Raw genomic sequence first — 16,301 nt, forward strand, 5'->3', positions numbered from 1 at the left:
AATTTCGAAGCTATCGTTGGAAATCTGATCATTTAGCTTCATTGTAGAAGGAAACCCTTTTATCTTCCTTTTTGAATTCACAAAGCTGTAAAATGACTTAGGATTGACAAAAATTTGGCTTTTAATCCTACTGATATAGTTCCTATAACAAATTCTGTTCAATGTGTTATATTTGTGACGTAAAATTGAGTAGGCGGCATAGTCAGTCATTGATACAGAAAGTTTGTAGCGTTTGAATGAACGCGTCTTCTGATTTTTCAGGCGTTTCAATTCTTTAGTGCTCCAAGCCGATGATGATATAGCAGTGGTTTCGAACGTAGGTATGCATTTTTTAAATATTCCGTATAGTACATTATTAAAATGGGATATACTCTCATCAATATCCCCATCGTACTCAGGTCAATTTATTCTCGATACTTCGAGTATTACTTTAGACTAATTGGCTTTTCTAAACAGAAACCGGTGAGGGGTCTTTCGCACTACGTTGGAGGAACGCTCAGACAAATTATAAGATTCCATAAACATCACGAGAGCAGGATGATACACATCTTCAGGCAGGGCAAGGGGATCGCATCGATTTACAAAACAATTTGAATCGTCTGAGAAAATTAAATCCAAGCATTTACCGAATTTATTCTGAATGTTGTTAATTTGAAAAAGTCCAACATCTGCAAACTCGAAAAATGAAATGAAAATTTGCATACTTTGACTATTGTAATAGTTCAATCATGCGAGTCAACTCACTCGCTTAAGGGGCGTAGAATATTCCCTACCATAATAGACGCAGATCCAAAGATTTGAGGACTAAAATTGTTCCCGCCGGGGTCGGGTAGAACTAAAAGGTGCTAGTAACGGATTTATATTCGGGATTTCACATCAGTAACACTCCGGCGAACCTTCGAGTTTGGGGTTACAATAACTCTATTTGACATAATATGTTGAATTTTCCTTACTTCTTTATTTAACAAAATTATAATTATTAAAATAAACACTATACACACACTACAGATATTACAATTTACAGTTTTGATTACAAAAACAGTATTAAATGCACTTTATGAAATGATACAAGGGTAGAATAATAAATATAACGCCCTTACTTAAGTATGTAAATAAATGCAGCAAAACAGCCTTTCCCGTTGAAATAAGATTCCACAAATCCGAATTGAAAACCATCTAACAAATTTACTCTAGCAAAAATAAGGCAGGGTTCTCCAAATGTTGTTTCCACACATTAGAGAACTTTGCCATTGTGACTCCATCAATAACGCGATGATCTGCAGACCAGCTAACATGCATAACGTAAGCTTTGACAATTTCATCATTAGCGTTGAAACGCGGAATAGCCTAGAAAAGAGAAAAATGGGTAAGCGAGTGGTTCTCGGATAAGTACCATTTATAATATACTATTTACTAATAATTGATTACCTTCGTGCGTCCCATAGCGCCTATAGCCACTTGAGGAGGCATAATGCAGGGATGTGAATACGTTCCACCAATCTTTAGAAGCAAACAAAATGTTTATATTTTTTTAAATGTTAATTCCAATAAGCTACTCACCACACCAATGTTTGAAAGTGAAAAAGTACCATCCGAAAAATCGCGTGGAGCTAAAGCGCCCTTGCGTCCTTTTTCGACTAGTTCATTCAAATCTTTAGCGATTTCTATGACATTTTTACTCTCGCAATTCTTTATATTAGGCACTACCAAACCCTGTGGAGTGTCGATGGCTACACTAATATTGTGACTGGGTTTATAGATTACCGCCTCATTTCCAATGTCCAACGAACTGTTAAGAATCGGATACTTTAAAAGTGCAATTGATGCAGCCTTGATACAAAAGGGCATAAAGGTTAGCTTTGTTATGCCCCGTTCGATAGCAACACCTTTCAATTGATCCCGAAAGTCTATTAGTTTAGTCATGTCAATTTCATCGCTATATGCAAAGTGCGGGATTTTCTGAAATGTATAGATTTTTTTAATTAAACTTGAAGAGTATTGCATTTTTCGCTTCCCAAGGCAGTCGGTTCTATGTACCGGAGCGACTCGGGATTTTTCCCGACCAAGGACTGTCATTTCAGTGTAACCCCATTTAATTTGTTTCGTCCCTCCCACAAATTGTCATCCTCCCAGCAGCTCCTTGCAGCAGGACTGCTCCATATTCTCCTGCTCCGGGAAGGTATCGAATCCAATCCGGGTCCGTCTCCTGACCCCGGTCCTGAGAAATGGTTTTGCTGCATCTGCCGGAAAAGAATCTTTTTAGGACGGTCATACTCTGTTCAGTGTGTCTGGTGTAAGGGATGGTTGCATCGGACAGGTTGTTCTGGGCTTGATCCCAAAACCCGACGTCCACGTAACTTTTATAAATCTTTTGTGGCTCCTTGCTGTTCACGCCCAAGGGTGCCTCGTAGTCTACGTCTAAGCGCCCCCCCCATTACCTTCCAGCAGCACCGCTGCTCAGCAAGCCACAACAAGTACCCGCTGCTGCTCGCGCCTTACGGCGCCAACAACTCAAACAGCTGCTACCACTCATAACTACAATCTTCATAGTAGAGTCGGAAGCAATGCTGAGCAACAGCCCCTGCCCCCGTCTTCTCCCCCCTCTTTTCCGGCAGCAATCGTGTAGGTCAGGGAACCAGACTCTTAGTCCCTACCTCCGTTTGCACCGTTTGCCAGCACAGAATATATATGTTTGCGACATCCGCCCAATGCAGCTCCTGCCTTGGGTGGTGCCACTTTCCTAGATGTTCTGGTCTCCGCGACGGCAACCCCTCGACGGGTTTCATCGCGCCATGTTGCCAGGTCGCAAACCCAAATCATCCGGGTACCCCAATGCTTGCCCAAGGACGCCCAGTCCCAGGGCCACAACAGCAATTGCGTCCTGGCCTTCCTCAACCCAGGCGTAGTCACCCGTCACTTACCCCCAGAGTGGCGAAGTCTCCCCTCATGCACTTCAGAATTCTGCAGTTAAACTGTAATGGACTAACTGGGAAGATTACGGAGATAGTCAATTTCATGAAGCGGCACAACATCCGCATTCCTGCGATTCAAGAGACCAAACTCACAGCACGATCTGCATTGCAGACCTGCTCTGGGTATAATGTCCACAGAAAAGATCGCGAGAGCGGAAATGGAGGCGGCCTCGCGTTTATAATACACCACTCTGTGCAATATCACATATTTGATCCTGGCATCGACCGCAGGGACAACGTCTTAGAACGTCAAGGCCTATCTGTCCGGTCAGGCGATGCAAACCTAGAAATCATCAACATCTACATCCCCCCTGCCACCTGTTGCCCCGGTGGATACCGCCCTAATATCAGAGCCTTACTCATTGGAAACAATCGCATTATTTTAGGCGACTTCAATGCCCATCATGATCTATGGCATTCAAATTTGCGGGCGGACAGTAGGGGCGAGATGTTGGCGGATCAAATAGAAGAAACGACGTTCTGCACAATAAACGGAGACGCCCCCACACGTATGGTAGGAAGCTGTCACAGTTCGCCAGATATCTCAATCGTGAGCGCAGAACTCGTAAACTGCGTCAACTGGCAGCCGATGGTATCATTGGCATCCGACCACCTGCCTATACTTGTTTCGCTTGAGCGTACTGCCGACTTCATCGTCACCGAAAAACGCACTTTCATAAACTTTAAAAAAGGAAAGTGGGAAGAATATAAATCCTTTACAGACAACCTCTTTGCTGCCCTCCCTATCCCGACTGATGCCCGCCAAGGGGAGCGTGCCTTCCGCAAGGTCATTGAATCCGCCTCGGCACGTTTCATTCCCGCCGGGAGAATTCCCGAAATCCGGACCCACTTCCCGGCGGAGGCCGCAAACTTAGCGAGAGAACGTGACCTTATAAGGCAGCTTGATCCAGGGGACCCCCAAATAAGGGATATAAACCAAAGCATCAGATTGCCTGTGGATGAACACAAGCGGGCGAAATGGGAGGAGCACCTAAGAGGTTGTAACCTCTCTACCGGTGTGGGTAAACTTTGGTCTACCGTAAAGTCCCTATCGAATCCGACTAAGCACAAAGACAAAGTTTCCATCGCCTTTCGCGACAAAGTGCTGTCGGATGCGAAAAAATGCGCGAGCGCTTTCTGCCGACAATATATAATGCATTCTACGGTCGACAAAGTTAGACGGAGGGCCAACCGACACGCACATAAACACAAATTCAGCACGTCACCAATCACCATCACCGCTAAAGAGGTTGAGGACGCCATTGGTCGCGCTAAACCATCCAAAGCAGTGGGCCCAGACGGCATAGCCATGCCGATGCTTAAAAGCCTAGGGAAAGAGGGTTTCAAATATTTAGCGCAGGTCTTCAACCTGTCTCTTTCCACCTTTGTCATACCCGAGAAATGGAGAATGGCCAAGGTGGTCCCGCTACTAAAGCCTGTACTCGTAGCGCTAGACCTATCAAAAGCTTTTGATACGGTCAACCATGGCTCGTTACTGCAAGACCTGGAAGGGTCTACCCATCCCCCATGTCTTAAAAGGTGGACCGCAAATTATCTGGGTGGTCGGCAGGCATCGGTGCTATTTAGAAACGAAACATCAAAGCCAAGGAGAATTAAACAAGGGGTGCCACAGGGTGGTGTCCTATCCCCACTTTTGTTTAATTTCTACATATCTAAGCTACCTTCACCACCGGAAGGAGTCACAATCGTTTCCTACGCCGATGACTGCACAGTAATGGCCACAGGCCCAGGCCCACAGATCGATGAGCTATGCAATAAAATAAACGGCTACCTCCCTGATCTCTCCAGTTTTTTCGCCTCGCGAAACCTGGCATTATCACCGACTAAATCTTCCGCGACCTTATTTACAACATGGACGTCCCAAATGTCGACCATTTTGAACATCCACGTCGATGGCTCTACGCTACCGACTGTCCTACACCCCAAAATCTTGGGTGTGACGTTTGATCAGGATCTACATTTTGGTGAGCACGCAGCCGCAATTGTTCCGAGAATTCAGAGCCGTAACAAAATCCTCAAATCCCTTGCTGGCAGTACCTGGGGAAAAGATAAAGAAACGCTCGTGACTACATACAAAGCAATTAGCCAGCCGATTACGTGCTACGCGTCACCCATATGGTCGCCAAGCCTAAAAATTACCCACTGGAAGAAGCTACAGGCCTGCCAAAATACTGCTCTCAGAATTGCCACGGGCTGTCTTCTTATGTCCCCAGAACACCATCTACATAATGAGGCGAGAATACTCCCCATCAGGGAAAGAAACGAGATGCTGACCAAACAGTTCCTGTTGAATACCCAGAAACCTGGGCATCCCAACAGACATCTGATTGACGAGCCAGCACCGCCTAGGGGCTTAAGGAGTCATCTCCGTAAGCATTTTGAGGAAATACGGCATCTGAGAACACAGCCGTATGAAGCGAAAAAACACAAGCAGGTCCTTGGTGAACTCCGCAAACAGGCGTCGGACCTTTATGCCGGGAATTGCCCGGTGAACCCAGTACTCAAAGTAAAGTATCCAAAACTTGCGGAAGAGGAACGCATACTCCCCAGGGAAACGCGTGTCACTCTGGCTCAACTTCGTTCTGGATACTGTAACAGGTTAAACTCTTACCTATCCAGAATCAACCCCGACATACAAAATGTATGCCCCGCTTGCAATGTGTCCCCACATGACACCAACCATCTCTGTAATTGTAATGTGGAACCAACGCCTCTAACACCCCTTTCCCTATGGTCCACCCCTGTTGAAACAGCAAGTTTCCTTGGACTCCCGTTAGAGGATATTGATGACAGTTTGTGATCGGTCGCGTCTGTTAGGTGGGGCGAAGCACTGCTACAACAACAACAACAGTATTGCATTTTTAAAATACTTACCAACGATTCAGACATTGATTTAAGCATAGCCTTAGGTACGCCTTTCAATGGCTCAACCCGATCCACTGCTAGAGGCGCAGTTTCCTGAGTAGATTTTGTCGAGATAGCACCATGTTTGGCAGTGAGTGTAGGGTGTGGTATATTAGTGCCAAGTGGCAAACGACCCAAATACTCAAGTACATCGCCTTTGAGCACACGCCCTTGTTTACCTGTTGCTGGCACCTTAGAGAGATTTACTTTGTTTTCCATGGCTAAACGGCGAACTGCAGGCGTCGCAAGTGTTATATGACGTGCAACTTCCTCATCACTAGCAACTTGTTCAGCGCCTGAGTTTGTTGCATTTGAGCTGATTTTGCAGGCAACTGAATTTGAAGCCGAATTTGACTCAGAATCAGAGCTTCCATCGTCATCCTCTTCCTCAATTTCGAAATCTAATAATGGTTTGCCCACAAAAGCTATATCGTCAACAGGATGATGAAGCTTGACGATTTTTCCATCGTAACGACTTGTAATTGTAACGGAAGCTTTGTCGGATTGCACTTCGCACAGATCGTCAAACTGTTCAACGGTATCACCAACTTTAACAAACCTGCAAAATCGATGTAAAGTTGTGGATAGTTAGAGTAATGATATACCAAGAAATAATTATCACTTACCACTCCTTTACGGTAACTTCACGAATTCCTTCGCCAATGTCGCTGAGTTTGAAAGAAACTAATTTTTCCATACGAGGTGTGAGGTGTAAATTTCGAAGCTGATGGGTATGAAGAGTCTTCAAACCAAAATAAAAATAGGAAATTTGATCAAAAGGTAAGCAACAGAATGACACCCACTCATATTAAAGGTGTGACCCTCCAGCAGTAATTCCTCCAACCTTCATGCATTGTTTCTGGCATCACAAAAGACGATTGTGCGGCTAACCAAGCTGGTTAATGAGCTAAGAATTTGTGCGTCCACATCCGCAACAACAATCAATGCGCGAAGTCGGGGTCCATATGGCCTTATATAAAAAGGAGTATTTCTCTTATATAAAAAAGAAGTATTTCTACGAATCAGGAAATCTGTAGCCAGGGATTTTTATTGTACAAAGTCACACAACGAAAACTTTACGAGTGCTGTCGGAGCCATAACGACTGCAGGGATTGGAATTCGGGATGTCCCAGTGCGCAGGCCTGAATATACACAAAGGGTTTTGATCCTCTGGCGACCCCAAGCTCTTCATGGAACTTGGGGGTGGGGAGGGAGGGATGGCCTGAAGGTTTCAATGTGGCCATATAAATCGTTCCCGAGATGGTCGGGCCAGCACCTTAATGGTGCTGTGTTACCGGAGCGTATCGGATCTGTATCCGACAAAGGACCATCACATCGATAACACTCCCCAAAGCCTTCGGGGAGTAACCTAATCGCTACAACAACAACAACAACAACATCCTCTATTGGACCCCAGCGGGTTAGGGGGCTTCGAAGGTGTTCCATTTATAGCGCCTCCAACACAATTATCAAGGTCACCTACCCGTGGCGAATCTTTTTTCCTTAACAGCCGAGCCTAGTTCCCTGGAACTAGGGGGTGCGGGAGGAATGACCTAGAAGGTTTAATGTGGTCTTATTAAATCGCATGCACGGTGCATATGTCGGGGTTTATTAGGGATAATTAAGAGTTTAATCTGTCACGATAGGCGCATTCAGCAAACACAACTGGTGACCAATTGTTGGGTAATAAGTTTCTGAACGCACCGTTGAGTATTTTTGATTCACTCAACGGTGATGCAGTCACGAAAAATTACTGAACATAAATTTTTTCCGCTAGATTCACTCAAAGTGTTTATTTAAATTAAATGGGTTATAAGTTTTTGTAGCAGTGCTTAGCCCCATCCAATAGGTTTTACCACTCACAAATTGTCAGGGGATCAATGGCCTAGAAGATTTAATGTGGTCAAGTAAATCGTTCCCGAGATGAGCGGGCTAGAACTTTAATGGTGCTTTGTTACCGGAACGTACCGGATCTATATCTGCCAAATCCATTGGTCGTGCTAAACCATCCAAAGCAGTGGGCCCAGACGGCATAGCCATGCCGATGCTTAAAAGCCTAGGGAAAGAGGGTTTCAAATATTTAGCGCATGTCTTCAACCTGTCTCTTTCCACCTTTGTCACACCTGAGAAATGGAAAATGGCCAAGGTGGTCCCGCTACTAAAGCCTGGGAAACCAGCTAACATAGGTGAGTCGTATCGTCCGATATCTCTCCTATCGCCAGTGGCAAAGACGCTTGAAGCCATTTTGCTCCCTTATTTCCTAGCAACTTTGCAGCTAGCCCCTCATCAGCATGGCTTCAGAAAACTCCATAGCACTACCACGGCACTAAATGCCATTAGCACCCAGATAAATTGCAGTTTAAATCAATACCCCCACCATAGAACAGTACTCGTAGCGCTAAACCTATCAAAAGCTTTTGATACGGTCAACCATGGCTCGTTACTGCAAGACCTGGAAGGGTCTACCCTTCCCCCATGTCTTAAAAGGTGGACCGCAAATTATCTGGGTGGTCGGCAAGCATCGGTGCATTTTAGAAACGAAACATCAAAACCAAGGAGAATTAAACAAGGGGTGCCACAGGGTGGTGTCCTATCCCCACTTTTGTTTAATTTCTACATATCTAAGCTACCTTTACCACCGGAGGGAGTCACAATCGTTTCCTACGCCGATGACTGCACAATAATGGCCACAGGCCCAGGCCCAAAGATCGATGCGCTATGCAATAAAATAAACGGCTGCCTCCCTGATCTCTCCAGTTTTTTCGCCTCGCAAAACCTGGCATTATCACCGACTAAATCTTCCGCGACCTTATTTACAACATGGACGTTCCAAATGTCGACCATTTTGAACATCCACGTCGATGGCACTACGCTACCGACTGTCCTACACCCCAAAATCTTGGGTGTGACGTTTGATCAGGATCTACATTTTGGTGAGCCAGCAGCCGCAATTGTTCCGAGAATTCAGAGCCGTAACAAAATCCTCAAATCCCTCGCTGGCAGTACTTGGGGAAAAGATAAAGAAACGCTCATGACTACATACATACACGCTTCCCAAGGCAGTCGGTTCTATGTACCGGAGCGACTCGGGATTTTTCCCGACCAAGGACTGTCATTTCAGTGTGACCCCATCTAATTTGTTTCGTCCCTCCCACAAATTGTCATCCTCCCAGCAGCTCCTTGCAGCAGGACTTCTCCATATTCTCTTACTCCGGGAAGGCATCGAATCCAATCCGGGTCCGTCTCCTGACCCCGTTCCTGAGAAATGGTTTTGCTGCATCTGCCGGAAAAGAATCTTTTTAGGACCGTCATACTCTGTTCAGTGTGTCTCGTGCAAGGGATGGTTGCATCGGACAGGTTGTTCTGGGCTTGATCCCAAAACCCGATGTCCACGTAACTTTTATAAATCTTTTGTGGCTCCTTGCTGTTCACGCCCAAGGGCGTCCCGTAGTCTACGCCTAAGCGCCCCCCACTACCTTCCAGCAGCCCCGCTGCTCAGCAAGCCACAACAAGTACCCGCTGCTGCTCGCGCCCCACGGCGCCAACAACTCAAACAGCTGATACCACTCATAAATACTACCTTCGTAGTAGAGTTGGTAGCAATGCTGAGCATCAGCCCTGCCCCCGTCTTCTCCCACCCTCTTTTCCGGCAGCAATCGTGCAGGTCAGGGAAACAGACTCTTAGTCCCTACCTCCGTTTGCACCGTCTGCCAGCACAGAATATATAGGTTTGCGACATTCGCCCAATGCAGCTCCTGCCTTGGGTGGTGCCACTTTCCTAGATGTTCTGGTTTCCGCGACGGCAACCCCCCGACGGGTTTCATTGCGCCATGTTGCCAGGTCGCAAACCCAAATCATCCGGGTACCCCAATGCTTGCCCAAGGACGCCCAGTCCAAGGGCCACAAAAGCAATTGCGTCCTGGCCTTCCACAACCCAGGCGTAGTCACCCGTCACTTACCCCCAAAGTGGCGACGTCTCCCCTTATGCACTTCAGAATTCTGCAGTTAAACTGTAATGGACTAACCATTGGTCGTGCTAAACCATCCAAACCATCCACCGCGCTAAATGCCATTAGCACCCAGATAAATTGCGGTTTAAATCAAAACCCCCACCATAGAACAGTACTCGTAGCGCTAGACCTATCAAAAGCTTTAGATACGGTCAACCATGGCACGTTACTGCAAGACCTGGAAGGGTCTACCCTTCCCCCATGTCTTAAAAGGTGGACCGCAAATTATCTGGGTGGTCGGCAGGCATCGGTGCAATTTAGAAACGAAACATCAAAACCAAGGAGAATTAAACAAGGGGTGCCACAGGCGACCCCAAATAAGGGATATAAACCAACGCATCAGATTGCTTGTGGATGAACACAAGCGGGCGAAATGGGAGGAGCACCTAAGAGGTTGTAACCTCTCTACCGGTGTGGGTAAACTTTGGTCCACCGTAAAGTCCCTATCGAATCCGACTAAGCACAAAGACAAAGTTTCCATTGCCTTTGGCGACAAAGTGCTGTCGGATGCGAAAAAATGCGCGAGCGCTTTCTGCCGACAATATATAACGCATTCTACGGTCGACAAAGATAGACGGAGGGCCAACAGACACGCACATAAACACAAACTCAGCACGTCACCAATCACCATCACCGCTAAAGAGGTTGAGGACGCCATTGGTCGCGCTAAACCATCCAAAGCAGTGGGCCCAGACGACATAGCCATGCCGATGCTTAAAAGCCTAGGGAAAGAGGGTTTCAAATATTTAGCGCAGGTCTTCAACCTGTCTCTTTCCACCTTTGTCATACCCGAGATATGGAAAATGGCCAAGGTGGTCCCGCTACTAAAGCCTGGTAAACCAGCTAACATAGGCAAGTCGTATCGTCCGATATCTATCCTATCGCCAGTAGCAAAGACGCTCGAAACCATTTTGCTCCCTTATTTCCAAGCAAATTTGCAGCTAGCCTCTCATCAGCATGGCTTCAGAAAACTCCATAGCACTACCTCCGCGCTAAATGCCATTAGCACCCAGATAAATTGTGGTTTAAATCAAAACCCCCACCATAGAACAGTACTCGTAGCGCTAGACCTATCAAAAGCTTTTGATACGGTCAACCATGGCTCGTTACTGCAAGACCTGGAAGGGTCTACCCTTCCCCCATGTCTTAAAAGGTGGACTGCAAATTATCTGGGTGGTCGGCAGGCATCGGTGCAATTTAGAAACGAAACATCAAAACCAAGGAGAATTAAACAAGGGGTGCCACAGGGTGGTGTCCTATCCCCACTTTTGTTTAATTTCTACATATCTAAGCTACCTTCACCACCGGAAGGAGTCACAATCGTTTCCTACGCCGACGACTGCACAGTAATGGCCACAGGCCCAGGCCCACAGATCGATGAGCTATGCAATAAAATAAACGGCTACCTCCCTGATCTCTCCAGTTTTTTCGCCTGGCGAAACCTGGCATTATCACCGACTAAATCTTCCGCGACCTTATTTACAAGGTGGACGTCCCAAATGTCGACCATTTTGAACATCCACTTCGATAGCTCTACGCTACCGACTGTCCTACACCCCAAAATCTTGGGTGTGACGTTTGATCAGGATCTACATTTTGGTGAGCACGCAGCCGCAATTCTTCCGAGAATTCAGAGTCGTAACAAAATCCTCAAATCCCTTGCTGGCAGTACCTGGGGAAAAGATAAAGAAACGCTCTTGACTACATACAAAGCAATTAGCCAGCCGATTACGTGCTACGCGTCACCCATATGGTCGCCAAGCCTAAAAATTACCCACTGGAAGAAGCTACAGGCCTGCCAAAGTACTGCTCTCAGAATTGCCATGGGCTGTGTTCTTATGTCCCCAGAACACCATCTGCATAATGAGGCGAGAATACTCCCCATCAGGGAAAGAAACGAGATGCTGACCAAACAGTTTCTGTTGAATACCCAGAAACCTGGGCATCCCAACAGACATCTGATTGATGAGCCAGCACCGCCTAGGGGCTTAAGGAGTCATCTCCGTAAGCATTTTGAGGAAATATGGCAGCTGAGAACTCAGCCGTATGAAGCGAAAAAACACAAGCAGGTCCTCGGTGAACTCCACAAACAGGCGTCGGACCTTTATGCCGGGAATTGCCCGGTGAATCCAGTACTCAAAGTAATGTATCCAAAACTTGCGGAAGAGGAACGCATACTCCCCAGGGAAACGCGCATCACTCTGGCTCAACTTCGTTCTGGATACTGTAACAGGTTAAACTCTTACCTATCCAGAATCAACCCCGACATACAAAAAGTATGCCCCGCTTGCAATGTGTCCCCACATGACACCAACCATCTCTTTAATTGTAATGTGGAACCAACGCTTCTAACAGCCCTTTCCTTATGGTCCACCCCTGTTGAAACAGCATGTTTCCTTGGACTCCCGTTAGAGGATATTGATGACAATTTGTGATTGGTCGCGGCTATTAGGTGGGGCGAGCATTGCTACAACAACAACAACAACATACAAAGCAATTAGCCAGCCGATCACGTGCTACGCGTCACCCATATGGTCGCCAAGCCTAAAAATCACCCACTGGAAGAAACTACAGGCCTGCCAAAATACTGCTATCAGAATCGCCATGGGCTGTCTTCTTATGTCCCCAGAACACCATCTGCATAATGAGGCGAGAATACTCCCCATCAGGGAGAGAAATGAGATGCGGACCAAACAGTTCCTGCTGAATACCCAGAAACCTGGGCATCCCAACAGACATCTGATTGATGAACCAGCACCGCCTAGGGGCTTAAGGAGTATCTCCGTAAGCATTTTGAGGAAATACGGCACCTGAGAACCCAGCCGTATGAAGTGAAAAAACACAAGCAGGTCCTTGGTGAACTCCATAAACAGGCGTCGGACCTTTATGCCGGGAATTGCCTGGTGAATCCAGTACTTAACGAAAATTATCCAAAACTCGCGGAAGAGGAAAGCATACTCCCCAGGGAAACGCGTGTCACTCTTGCTCAACTTCGTTCTGGATAATGTAACAGGTTAAACTCTTACCTATCCAGAATCAACCCCGACATACAAAATGTATGCCCTGCTTGCAATGTGTCCCCACATGCCACCAACCATCTCTTCAATTGTAATGTGGAATCAACGCCTCTAACACGCCTTTCCTTATGGTCCAGCCCTGTTGTAACGGCAAGTTTCCTTGGACTCCCGTTAGAGGATATTGATGATTTGTGATCGGTCGCGGCTATTAGGTGGGGCGAGTATTGCTACAACAACAGCAACAACATATCTGCCAAAGGATCAACATCGGTAACACTCGCCAAAACCTTCGGAGAGTGTCTTTATCGTTAAAACAACAACAACAACAGTGTAGCGCCCCCTCCCCCCACTCCCTGGGTGTTGCGTTTTTCTTGTCTGCAATGATTGCACAGAGATCCGAACCTCTTATTCATATCCCAAAAGGACAGCCTACATCCGTGGCACTCATATACCTTTAGCGATTATTTTTGTGGTTACTACAGCAATATGTGTATTACCGAGTAAGAGTTGTTTCTTCCGCAGCAGCCATGGAAAGAATTGAAAAATGTTATCACATTTTACACTGACAGTTCGAAGACCTTAACAAGGGTAAAAATAATGTTTGTGTTGTATTATGTAACTCCATGCACAATTCTTAGTTATTTTGCTGGCATGATCCTTTTATATTAAATTTCCATTCTACTTAGCAAATAATTTCACGTTCGTCGTTTTAAGGGAATCTGTTAAAATATGAAAATATATCATTTCTTACCTTGCGGCCAATGTTGATCAAATGCGACAAATTATTCTTCAGCATCGCCGCCGCACCATTTTTCAGGAATAGTGAAGACATATTTAAAAAAAAGAGTTCTAACTACAGAAAAGCACTTACAACAAATAACTGAGGTCCTATTTACAACAGTCGATCACAATTTATATATAGCTAGTACTTTTTTTTTGAAGTTATTAACATAAAGGAAGGAAACCATGAAACCGTGAAAAACAAGTCTAATATTTACATTGTAATTAATATGTACATTTGTATACGTCTTATCAAACTGTCAAATTTGTTTATTTCTACTTATCACACAAAGGATGGCTGACATTTGTGCGATCGTTGATCATATTAAGCCACTCACAGATTAGGCGAGACGGCAGAGCGCGACATAGGCAAGATGCTTAAAGCCGGAGTCATTGGTGCCGTATGTCGTATCGCTATATCCGTATCCCCAACGTAATTAGCTGTTTATAGTTACGACGGTAAACCCAAACCCAGTTGGTTTGCTACGATACGGTTACGACCTTAGCGGCACCAATAATCGATTGCATTGATTCTCATAAGGTTGGTCGAATCAGCTGTTAAAAGGTTACCGATACGGTTACCGATAAAGCACCAATGTCTCCAGCTTAAATGTCTCGCAGCGTAAAGTGAACGTACCTTTAAACGCATCTAAAAGAAAACTGCTTATGTGACGGAGCTTTGATTGCTCAACATGTCTGTTCGCTGAAAGCGCTCAATATCATATGATGTATTGTTTACTTGTCAAAAAACAAGATCCCCCACGTGTGAGACATTATCAAAAATGGTAATTTATTTTTGTTTGATTCCACAAAAAGTTAAAGGTTTATTTTTCCAGACTAACTTACGAAAAGAGTTGCAAAAATGTAAACATCCCAACAGCAGGAAAACGAAAGCATTAAGCAGAAAAGCACGCCGTCAAAATAACAAACACAAGGCGAGAATGGGTCATGCAATAAAAAGCAATATAATGGGTGAGAAACTTTGCTGGTTTTTAGATCACATCGACGAAAAGCGTACAGAACCGTTTACACCTCAAGAGTTTGAAGATTTAATTGTGCTATATTTGAAGCGTTTCGACGAGGAGCTTTCACAAATTGCAATAAAGCAGTCCATCAGCAAGAACCGTGCAAAACGATATGCGGCGCGAGAAGATGTTATCAAGATAACATTAGAAAAGGAACGCAATGAGTACCAAAGTGGTGGAATGGGTTAGTTTTATTATTTTAATAACTTATTTAGTCGGGCGCTCTCATAATTGAATACTTTAAGCAGAACTTCTAAACCTTTGCGAGCCTACAAAGTTCAAATCGTTAATGGAGTGGAATGGAAATGCGCTTACTGTTCAACACTTAAAGCTAGATCTTGTTTCACATAATATGATACAACGTTTAAAAAATGTTGCATCGGAAAATATCGAACATATTATGGATGCAAATGTTACTAAAGCAACTGCTGTTGAATGCACAACAAATACGATACAAATGGATGTAAGATGAAAACAATGTATTTCTTATGATCTGCATGGTGATTTTTTAGAAAGGTTCAAAAGTATAAAAAATTGCTGTAACTCTAATTTAATCTCCTCTTATGACCGTTTCACCATCAAGTTTCTTAAGTAGGGGCAAGCGTCGTATGGCTTCGTTCCTGAAAGCCAGCTCATCCATATTTTCGTTAAGTATATTGCCAAGAAATGAAATTTCTTCCAACTTAGGTGCTAGAGCAATGCGATTAAACTCAGCCCAATCTTTAATAAGATTGTGTGATATATAAAATATTCGCAATACCTTCATCGACTCAATTGGTTTAATTTTTTCAATCATATTGTAACTAACCCACAATTCTTCCAATGTATCGCCAAGGGCTTCCTTTTAATATGAAAATAAATCGTATATTAAATGTAAGCAATAATTTATGACATACATAATTTACGTACAACACCGTTAATATTCTTCAAATTGTTTCTAGCTAATGAGAGTATACGCAGATTTTTCAGCTGGTTAATTCCAGTTATCTTTTCAACCATATTTGACGAGAGGCTCAGTTTCCTACAATTTACTAATGTATTTAGAGTGCTATCCATTTTTTCAATCGGCGGATATTGAAACTGTAAGCCGATTTCAGTAGCCGTCGTTGGATCCTTGTCATTTTTTTCTTCCCAAATACGAAGGGCGTCCTTAATGGTGGTTGGTTTGGCCATTGGAGAAATTAATATTATTGAAATATATTTGACTGTTTTAAAATGTTTTAGATATGTTCTTTTTTTTAATTTGAAAATATTTTTTTCCATAAACCAGCAAACCAAATGAATCTTTTTATACAGGTTTTATTTCTTATATTTTTTCAAGAAACGCTTTGTGAAAAGACTGCCTCCCTGATACATTTATTATGTAAAATAATAGTTATGTGATCTAATAGGATAAGAAGGACGACTGCTAATACGCGTCCAAATATTTAGGGAGAGGTGTCAAACCGCCCGTCTTGACCTCAGTATATATAATCGGGAGGCGGAAAACAAAAATTTCGAGTTGTTAAAAGATATAAAAAAACGGAAAGATGTCGCTGGGTTCCTTTCGATGGGGCTGTGGAGATTGAAACC

General features: G+C 44.5%; 3 protein-coding genes across 4 annotated transcripts; 1 reads left to right on the forward strand and 2 right to left on the reverse strand.

The window, feature by feature from the left end:
• Positions 1–938: 938 nt before the first annotated feature.
• On the reverse strand, positions 939–13,963 carry Dbct (Dihydrolipoamide branched chain transacylase E2). Its single transcript, XM_067781915.1, has 6 exons — positions 13,676–13,963; positions 6,524–6,639; positions 5,868–6,456; positions 1,561–1,959; positions 1,429–1,500; positions 939–1,347 (listed from the first exon to the last, which is right to left on the reverse strand). Exons 1-6 carry the CDS (start codon positions 13,754–13,756, stop codon positions 1,186–1,188), a joined length of 1,419 nt encoding a protein of 472 aa, XP_067638016.1. The 5' UTR covers positions 13,757–13,963; the 3' UTR covers positions 939–1,185.
• Positions 13,964–14,367: 404 nt separating this feature from the next.
• On the forward strand, positions 14,368–16,253 carry LOC137247956 (translation machinery-associated protein 16 homolog). Of its 2 annotated transcripts, XR_010951959.1 has the most exons (4): positions 14,368–14,489; positions 14,541–14,913; positions 14,978–15,602; positions 15,671–16,253. XR_010951959.1 is itself a non-coding variant. In XM_067778875.1 (3 exons), the coding sequence occupies exons 1-3, from the start codon at positions 14,487–14,489 to the stop codon at positions 15,199–15,201; spliced, it is 600 nt and encodes a 199-aa protein (XP_067634976.1). In that variant the 5' UTR covers positions 14,368–14,486; the 3' UTR covers positions 15,202–15,613. The 2 variants fall into 2 exon arrangements, 1 of the variants encoding a protein (XP_067634976.1); XM_067778875.1 differs by lacking the exon at positions 15,671–16,253 and having other exon boundaries at positions 14,978–15,613.
• On the reverse strand, positions 15,058–16,229 carry LOC137247957 (dynein axonemal light chain 1). Its single transcript, XM_067778876.1, has 2 exons — positions 15,639–16,229; positions 15,058–15,570 (listed from the first exon to the last, which is right to left on the reverse strand). Exons 1-2 carry the CDS (start codon positions 15,990–15,992, stop codon positions 15,280–15,282), a joined length of 645 nt encoding a protein of 214 aa, XP_067634977.1. The 5' UTR covers positions 15,993–16,229; the 3' UTR covers positions 15,058–15,279.
• Positions 16,254–16,301: the final 48 nt, after the last annotated feature.

The sequence above is a fragment of the Eurosta solidaginis genome, chromosome 4 (assembly GCF_040869045.1).
Source record: "Eurosta solidaginis isolate ZX-2024a chromosome 4, ASM4086904v1, whole genome shotgun sequence".
Classification (NCBI taxonomy): Eukaryota; Metazoa; Arthropoda; class Insecta; order Diptera; family Tephritidae; genus Eurosta; species Eurosta solidaginis.

Bases quoted from the DNA above. Each gene is read 5' to 3' on its own strand.
- Dbct (XM_067781915.1), bottom strand. From the start codon at position 13,756: ATGTCTTCACTATTCCTGAAAAATGGTGCGGCGGCGATGCTGAAGAAT. The intron at 6,457-6,523 runs GTAAGTGATAAT...TCGATTTTGCAG, and splicing joins GAAGTTACCGTAAAGGAGTG to GTTTGTTAAAGTTGGTGATA. The intron at 1,960-5,867 runs GTAAGTATTTTA...TATACATTTCAG, and splicing joins AATCAATGTCTGAATCGTTG to AAAATCCCGCACTTTGCATA.
- LOC137247956 (XM_067778875.1), top strand. The intron at 14,914-14,977 runs GTTAGTTTTATT...TACTTTAAGCAG, and splicing joins GTACCAAAGTGGTGGAATGG to AACTTCTAAACCTTTGCGAG.
- LOC137247957 (XM_067778876.1), bottom strand. From the start codon at position 15,992: ATGGAAAAAAATATTTTCAAATTAAAAAAAAGAACATATCTAAAACAT. The intron at 15,571-15,638 runs GTACGTAAATTA...TCATATTAAAAG, and splicing joins TGAAGAATATTAACGGTGTT to GAAGCCCTTGGCGATACATT.